Raw genomic sequence first — 9,713 nt, forward strand, 5'->3', positions numbered from 1 at the left:
AATTTATTTTTTTATTGTCACCGGAATGGGTAGATAATGTGCAGGCGACCATTACTCAGCGGTTGAGTAGGCTATAATTGGTGTTCTCGCGCCTTTTCTAGCTCTGTTTGGATACCCCTGGCGGGAAACCATAATAATTTATTACTCACCATGTTTTCTTCTGTAGGCTACCACAAGTCAGAAAAAAACATTAAACAGTAGCCTTATTAAAATATACAGGTCTTGTTAAAAATATTTAAATAAAACACCAATAATATGTATATATTCGATATGTATTAATATTAAAAAACAGATATGGTAAATCTGGAATCAAACAATACATTAATTAATCCAAATGTATGCTTAATCAATGAGACATTTTAAATAGTTGAATATGGAAATCGGGTGTGATGAAAAGTCCCAGTAGAACCTTCACAAGTGATTTACGAATGAAAATGAAAACATTTCTAAACACCTTTTAGGGCAATAGAAACTCATGAGTTTAACCATAACAAAACGTGAATAAAACTCTGTTGTCAAAATTCGATGAAATCACCGTGGTGCTATGCGCGTGGCGTATTAAGGCTACAGAGCATTTGGAGCGCACACCTTCCCCATATAACCCCGAGAAATGTATTCATTCATTCATTCATTCATTCATTCAGCAGTCTCATTCATGTCTTGGCTGCACGTGAATGGAAGCTTTTAGTGTTGTGAATGAAACAGCTCAGTGATTCAGTTATGATACAGGAGAACCAAATATTTTTTTTCAAAATATCATGAGCATATATAAAAGCTAATGCATTATTCGAACCATAAGGATGTGTAGCAATAATAAAGGCTAAAAGCGCAATGGAAGCATGTCAACATGCCAAAACATAAAAATAGCATATTAAGATATAGCCATGAGTAACATCCCCCCGTTTCTCTCTCTCTCTCTCTATCCTTCACAGACACACACACGCGCACAAACAAACAAACAAACAAGCAAACACACGCAATGCAAAAACACACTCAGAGACACAGAAAGAGAAATTATCCTCATCCACTTACCCACATTTCTAAGTTTCCGGTTCCTAAGCACTGAAATGATAACCAGCAAGTTGCCTAAAACATCCACCACCGTGGTAAAGATCAGCACGCTGGCCAGCACCGTGATAGCCCATGCGGGACGCGCCCCCGGCCGCACGTCCACTTCTGTGTGGTTCCTGAAGAACGAAACATTCTCTGGCATGTCGAAAACCTTGGGGCTGCTAACTTCTTTCCTCCCCGTCCTAGTCATTCAAACATTGGAGTTCTTCTGACAAAACACTGACATGTTGTTGCGAAAGTAGCCTACACTGGTAGCCTAGTTGACAGCTGAATATGTTAAACGTTGGACGCTTCGTTTCGACAGTCTGTCATGCACAATTCTCAACTTGCTTCGAGTGAGAGGCGCCGTCATCTGGATGTTTATATCGGTGACCGCTCTGCCTGTCTCTCACCAGCTGGCCCTAATATTCCCTTGAGAAGTCGCGTGGGTGCTCTGTGACCACATTCCTCGCAGCTCATTTGCATATCGTGTCCAGCTGTTTTCCCGGGGTGAACGGGCCTCTCCCCTCTCCCTCCTCTCTTTCTCTTCTGTGCTGGTTGGACCGAACCTTCCCTGCTGTGCTGTGCGTTGTGTGTATTGCCTCTGGCAAAGTCAGACTGTGGTCTGGATTATTTGTTTAGCAAGAGTTGCTCGGAATTCTGAATCTCAATCAGATTTGCGAATGAGAGCCTGGTGGTTGGCTCGTATTTAGAAAGAGGCTGTTGGGAAGGCGGATTAATCTACTGGTGCTTGAAAACCAATCCATGGAAGCGGTCGGGCTGTGGTTTCACGCTCAGGCGTGATGACAAGGAATTCGTGATTTGATTATTATAAAGAAACGTGTGTATCTTTGCGGTGCACCGACTGTAAGTAATAATGTGTCACATGCCATTGGACTACAGATGCCTGCCGTGGATGTTCACCATCGCCACAACAAAACGTGTAAAGTTTGCTTGTATGCGAGAATGGCTAGCACCACGGAGAGCGAATTGATCAAGCCCTGGAATGACAGTTGTCCTCGTTCGGTGCAGCACATTCTCTTTCCACTTCGATGTGGCACTAAATGAGTACAAATGATCAAATAGACATTTCGTTTATTTATGGGTATCAGATTTATCCTATATCTCTGTAAATGTAACACGAATCCCATTCACGAAAAAAAAGTGTCTATCCAAGAAAATAATCGACTAAAATGGACACCTGTAATTGTATAATCAGTACATGTATATGCATTATATAGAAGAAATTCAGTTTCATAACTTTATTAAAACGGGTGTGGGCTATACCTATTCGATGCGCGTTGGCAATATAGCACAACGCACTCATAGAATGATAGAGGCCTCTAGTGGACAAAATACCGTTGTAGAACGGATTTCGTAATTGAGGGTTTTATGTTTTGGGCCGGAGAACGAATATTCATGTATCATATTGTTTGTGAACCCAACATGTAAAGATTTTTTTAATACATTTTTTTCGTAAAAAGTGCTATGACAGTAATCAAAAGTGATTTAGACTGCAGTGTTATGGGTTTGAAAATCAAAACGTCTCTTGAATTATTTTGTGTTTCCTGGATCCTCAACTCAGGTACATGATTATTTTAAAATATACTTAAATAATATTAGTATAGCCAATAGTAATGAAATAATTGTAAATAACCAAATTAATGTGTTCAGTTATTAACATTACATTTTTTAAAATAATTGATAGTCAATTGTTTCAAAAGTTGTTAAATTAAGATGTAAGCCGTCGTATCATCATATTATAACAACTCGGAAAAATTGTCCTTTCCATCCGCTGTATTAATAATTTAAGGGTTATATTCAGGTGTCAATTAACTTCTTACAGTTTCCCGATTTGGACTAATGTACAATGGATCTTATAATAATAATAATTGTATTTGTATTGGAACCGGATTACCACCGGTGTGTAAGCCAAGTGCCCCGCTCCAAAACCATGGCTTAATAGTTTAATGGAATACATGGAGTATTTCGAAGGATTCTGTGACCACATGCAAAAGTGATTGCTTATTTGCCTTTACATTTAAATGGGATTTTCCGTTCCAAATAAAACTGCATTGCCTTCCGTACTGATTGTGATAATATTTTTTTTCTTATTTCTGTGTTCTCTCCAGAAGTTTGGATTTGAAAAAAAAGTATTACTTTGAGGGTAAAATATAGATTCACAGCGTTTATTTTATGGAAATTGTGTACTTAGTTTATGGGCATCACTACTTAGAAAATACTAAAAATAAGTATTTTATACAGTCTCCCTATTTCAGGACAACAAAAGGACACAAACATTTTGCTTGACACATATTTTTGGTTAGTCAGGTGTGTCCCGTCACATTATATTTGCAGGCAAACAAGGACTGTCAATGCAAAAATGTCAAAACAGACCAGGAACACTAGCAAGGATGTAGCCATGGATGTCAGCCACTACCATCTGCAGAAGACTTCCACAGCAGAACTACTGAGGCTACACATGAAGCCTCAAAACAGGATGGCCAGGTTGGTTATATCTAAAAAAAAACATGCACAGATTAGTAATAAAAGGTGTTGTGGACAGAACAGGAACCAGCTTGGAAATATTAATTGTGAAGAAAAGGAACTACCCAAAATCCACAGTATACCGCTTAATCTGTAAAGCATGTTTTACAAGGTTTTATGGCATGGACAAATGATTGGCTGTTAGAATTGCCTCCCTTGTCCTCTTTCACTATGTACCTGATAGCAGCAGTACCCGTGTACAGAAACAAAATTAAATTCCTCCAAAGTAATTGGTGCTTCATCATACAACAAGACTTGCAATAGCAGCTATGAAAAAAAAACAAGTCAACAAATTTTAAATCTAACAGAACAAACCTTTTGTTTGTAGAAGATGAGACTTCACATAACACACTAAGACAAATAACAACTGAAGTGCAGGCCATGAAGACCAACACCAAAGAGGATATCTAGCATCTGGTGAGGTCAGTGGATTGCAGACATCAGACAATTATTGTATGGAAAAGATACAAATAATCAAATGCTAAACATTCCAGCTTAATCTGGACCTTACAAACCTTTGGAGTGTAGAGCCAATAGAAGTTAAAGGCTTACCATCTCAACAATTCCAAAAGGAACTTATGGATTTTCTTTTATTTGATCAGTGGCAAAACCGCTGTAACACAATGTTATGTGGGTAAATCAATACACTACAGATTTGACCGAGACAGGTGAGTATGAACCACTACATAACAGCTGAATCAAGGATGGAATTGTTGTTGGCATTCATAACGAACAAGTCAGGGCCAGATTGCTAAGAGAAAAAGATTTAGACCCACTACAGCGGGTTAAATCTTTCACACAGCAGAGGTGTACAGCGCACCAATTGTTCAAGTACAAGGCTTGCAATCAGAGCTCACTGTTCATTAGTTCAAAAGCAGTGGAACACGCCAAGACTGTAAATGTAGGGGGAGAAACCATACCAAGGGAAAATCACCTGCATATAGAGAAAAGAACTGTGGGAAAATGTATAATTTTGCCACCATACGCATGTCAAGAGCTCAGACATCAGTTAAGTGAATGAAGGAACAGTCAGATGACAAAAGCTGAGCTTCATGTGGACATGATCCAATCAAAGGATGAAGACAACTGGTATAAATGGGAGGAAATTTAAATTCAAGCTAGACACTGGAGCACAGTGGAATGTCATACCAAAGTCAGTGCTTGAAAGCTGTTGCAACACAATGCAAAAGTTAAAATTAAAACTGACCACTTATGGACTCATTAAACGTGTTGGTGGAGTGATAACATGTCAAAGCAAGAACATACTGGACCAGTACATTGACGTGTTTGAAGGTATAGGGTGTATTAAAGGAGAAATTTAAATCAAGCCAGATTCTCATCTTGTGGCTCTTAAACAAAGTCAAAAACAAGCTAATTAAAATGGAAAAACGAGAAGTGATTGAAAAAGTAGAGGAGCCCAGACAGTGGGTGAACAGCGTGGTCACAGTATGGGAGCCAGATAAGAATATTCATAGACCCCCAAGGATCTAACGCATCCATTTAAAGATAACGCTACTGGATTAGAACTATTGAAAGACTGGCAAAAAGAATGCCAGAAGCAGCATTATTCAGCACGCTGGACACACAATGTTTTTCTAGTTAAACTAGAAAAAGAAAGCTCAAAGCTTTCAAATGCCCTTTTGGTAGATTTGCCGAAAAGAGTGCTATTTGGATTCAATTGTGTCAGGGAGATGTTCCAAAGGATTATGACACAAACATTTGAGGACATGGAAGGTGTGGAGATGATTGTGGATGACATATTGGTGTGGGGAACAAATGAGGTTTTCTAAGAATCAGGAAAGAGAAAAATCCCTACTACGGCCAATGGTCAAGACACTTTCCCTTACTCAAACCTGGAGAACGTGTTCAACTGATGGAAGATTCTCAATGGACACCAGACAAGGTTATAGGTCTGAGCTCTATGTTCTGTCATGTAATGTGGAATTCGATTGACAGCAGTTCAGGAGGAACAGAAGGGAACTAAAACAGACAAAAGAAAAAGGATTGACAGACAGCTCTGAGCATAGGTCTGAGGCCCTTAACCAGACAAAACTTGGGACAGACAACACTGAGTAGGGATCTAACATCCCTACCCATTAGACATTTGATAGAAAAGGGACACAAGAGACCTCCCAAGGACAGAGAGACATTACCCAGTCAAAGTGAGGAAAAAAATGAAAATGTACCTTTTATTTCAGACTGATCCATGATAACGTCCACATATGCACAAAAATAAATTAAAATTAAAACTGCGAGCAGCGTTGACAGTCTTCAGTTATGTGCAACACTGTGCCACAGTCAGGAAAGATTGGACACATTGCCCACGATGAGCTACTTTTGTACACCTTACCCAGAGATGGGCAAAGATACAGCTAAATGTATTTTAAAATAAGATACCAAATATCTTAATTTTAAGTGTATCAAAATAAACTATAAAATACAACAGCCACATCAAGTATAAAAAAGTACTGTATTTTAGTATTTAAAAGATATATAAACTATGCTAAAGTATTTTCATACAAAATATGAAGACATTTTCATCAAGCCTATCAAATACAAATAACAAAATCCTATTTTTTATTTGAAATACGCATTTTAAATACATGTAAATACATAAAAACTGCCCATCCCTGTCCTTACTTGCCAAATATCACAACTCATGGAACACATCATGTAGAACTCTTGATATTTTTATCAAAGGTTATGGCCCTTGGGCTTTTACTACAATGTACATTTTGGACCCATCGTGCCTTTGTTTTAAGTAACACAAAAGGGCTTCAGCGCCTTTGCTTGATGAAGCCCTTTTAATAATTAATGCCAAGAAACACTATAAGGCTTCAGCTCATTTGCTTGCTGAAACCCTAATGACCTGTTACATTAACAAGTGTTTAACCAGTGAAACGCAGAAACCCTAAAATGATAACAAAGACAATAGTGTTTCACAAGTGACCTGCAGAAACACTAATAATTGGCAAGCAGTGTTGATGGGGTTCAGCTGTGTGCAACACTGTGGCACAGTTAGGAGCAATGGGACGTTGCCGACGATGAGTTACACTACCGTTCAAAGGTTTGGGGTCATAATGGCGTTGTTTTTGAATTACTTGAATTCTGCCCACACACAAAATAATGCAATATACTAATTTAAGCCTTTAAATAAGGGAAGCAGTAGCACTGACATTTATGAATTCTAGACTAGACCTCAGACTTTCTATATGGGAAAATGTATGTCAGGACAGGTAGGTCTATTCGAATCTCAGATAGCCTATAGGTGCTAAAAAAGACCTTGCGCTAAATATGATAGAATGAAACCTACAGTAGACTGCCATAGTCTCTAACGATGTCCTAATAACATTCATGAGGCTTGGCTTTGTCTTACTGATGTAGCAGCCATTGCATTTTTTATTACCTGATGTGAGGACAGGGCAAAGGTAATTAAAGGAAACTAAATAATGGAACTGAAACACATATAACTTTAATAAATTTAACTTGATTCTCACAAGTCGGAGAGTTTCGATTCAGTTTTAACCATTAGGCCGCATATCATTAGTGACATGGTTCATATTGAACTTAAAATGTATTCGTTCATAATAATTTGATTATGTCTGCCTGGCATTAAATCATTATTCCCCTTTGATAGAATGGACCAGAGTTTCCACAAGTTCCTTCGAGAACAGCGGAGGTTAAATGAGACAGTGGTCACCACCTATATCAACAAGAAGGTAAGTAATGCCCCAGTAAACATAACTAGAGCTTTCCAAATAACATAACTTATAACTCGATGCAGTCAGACATTTTACTATTATCCATTAAGATAGATGGTATAGGACTGCAGCGTGTCAGTGTTTACACTATATAAATTAGGCAGCAGCCAGCAAATGGGAAAAATCTTGGGACATCTTGACAGAACAACATGGATGCATGTACATTTTTCAGATAGGCTTATTTTAAGTTGCACAATAAAGCAGGGGTTCACAGACTTTACTTGAGAATGTTCTGCTTAAAATTAACTTTGTGTTGGTATCTGTGTTGTGGTGGGTGCCGGACTTTTGTTGACGTTAGTGGACTCCATTTATAAGCTAATGTTAGCTAGTTTTTCACACTTGAAACTGTAGGCCCAGCCTTTCTCAAACTAGTAAGAAAGACTATTTGTTTATTGTACAGAACATTTCATTAATTATATACAGTTACATTTATAGAATTCTGTCCGTGCCATCTTATGTCATATCATAAACTCCCTTGCCAACATGATATTTCCAGAAGAAGAGCATAAAGCAGCCGTTGGTTTTTTATTGTTAAGGCCATATGGTCAAATTAAAATAAATGTATAACAATAACAATTATATGGCTTTTTAACAACAACAAGAACCACTAAATGTCAAAATGGTATTTTATAATAACTTTGTATGCACCACAAGGCTGTCAGCATTTAAACCATGTTTAAGCCAGCTAACGGTTCTAGCTAACAGTAGCCGTGTGGTGTTAACTAGTCTCACATGCAGCGATGCTTCTTTAGCCTCTTATGTCCGTTTCAGAGCACCAGAGAGCAGTGCAGACATTTTAAGCACAGAAATTCCAGTTGCTATTTGGCCCTATAGATAAATACCAGTTGATTAGGCACCAATCTGGTGTTATATTAACACCATGTTTCAGTACCCAACCCTATAATAAACAGTTAGTTATTTATTTGCGGGTGTGCTGGTCCACAGTCTATAGTTTGCGAAAGGCTGCTGTTGGGGAGCTGAAGAAAGGAAAGGTACTAGGGAGAGTGCATGGACGTCTCATCCTTACTCAAAGTCTCACATTTCCACAAAAAAAGGTCTCAAATCCTTTAAGTAGAAATCATTCCACACGCTGTTGCAACAGAGAAAGTTGTGGAAGGTCTTAGTTTTAAGTCATGTTACAATGTGTTTAGACAAATCAGCATACCCATCTGTACCATTACCATTTTCATCATTTTTAGAATGACTGCTATGCTGTCCAAGGGATGACAGATGACCAATTGATGAAATATGTCCCCAAGACTGGAGACCGGATAGCTATTCGGCAGTACTGCAGAACAGAAGTGGCTGCACTGGAAGGAACCACCACAACCATGTCTAAGGCTACAGAAAGCCTGATTAATTTTTTTTAAGAAAGGCGAGCCTCCGAGAGAAAGTGACGGAGAAAGTTAACCACTCTGGTTCCGCAATTTTCAACAGGGCATTTTGTCTTAAACCTTTTTCTTGATTGCTTTTGGACAGCATCCAGAGCCTCTGCTGCTGTCAGTTTTTTGCCTTTTGCAGGGGGCTGGAGAACAGGTTGGGAGAGAAGGGCTAAACCCCTAGATGAATATTCTTCAGAAGACGTGGACTTCCATAAGGATGAATTGAATGCTTTGCGGCTTAATTTTAAAGATCAATAACTAAAGAATTCACAGTAGAATTGTCTGATCTGGTTCCAACCTACAAAATGAGGTGTTAATCCTGTAATCAGGGGGAAGTTGTAATTTATAAGTTACCTCGTTTACTCTCCCCAGGACTTTGCACGGCCCCACAACACACGGCCCCAGCTTCCTACAGAACAGGCGGAAAGGGAGGTTCCGGGTCGAGAGCCAGACCCGGTCGCCCATAGTGTAGACCGGGGTGTCGCTACGCCGACGGTCAGCAGCAGACTTCTGAAATTCCCCGGCACACCGGATGTGTCGATGGGCCACAAACCAGGTGTCCTCGGCGCGCCGGAACCAGTCGTCCACCGCCGGAGCCCCGGTCTCGGGCTGGCTCTGCCATGGTGCCAAGACCGGCTGGTATCCCAGGACACACTGGAAGGGGGTCAAGGAAGTGGAGGAGTGGCGGAGCAAATTCTGGGCATACTCCGCCCAGGGCAGGAACTCCGACCACTCCCCTGGCCGGTCATGGCAATAAGACCGCAGGAACCTCCCCAGGTCTTGGTTCACGGTGAGGCTGACCGAGACCCCCAACCGGCCCATAAAGGCCTTCCAAACCCGAGACGTAAAATGAGGGCCCCGGTCAGAATGCACATCGGTGTCTCATCTACCCAACTTACAATTTGGTCGGCCCAGACTACAAACGGGTGTCTCGCTCCCTCGAGCCAATGTTTCCAAACAGTCAAGGCGCTAA

The 9,713-nt window shown here is 39.9% G+C and overlaps 1 protein-coding gene across 1 annotated transcript in view; it reads right to left on the reverse strand.

Annotated features, from left to right (window-relative positions):
• mtnr1ba (melatonin receptor type 1Ba) overlaps positions 1 to 1,261 on the reverse strand; it is a 39,881-nt gene extending 38,620 nt beyond the window's left edge. Inside the window, 1 exon segment of the mRNA NM_001303849.1 lies at positions 1,033 to 1,261. Coding sequence (NP_001290778.1) covers positions 1,033 to 1,261 — 229 coding nt within the window.
• Positions 1,262 to 9,713: the final 8,452 nt, after the last annotated feature.

This window comes from Esox lucius, chromosome 1 (genome assembly GCF_011004845.1).
Source record: "Esox lucius isolate fEsoLuc1 chromosome 1, fEsoLuc1.pri, whole genome shotgun sequence".
Classification (NCBI taxonomy): domain Eukaryota; kingdom Metazoa; phylum Chordata; class Actinopteri; order Esociformes; family Esocidae; genus Esox; species Esox lucius.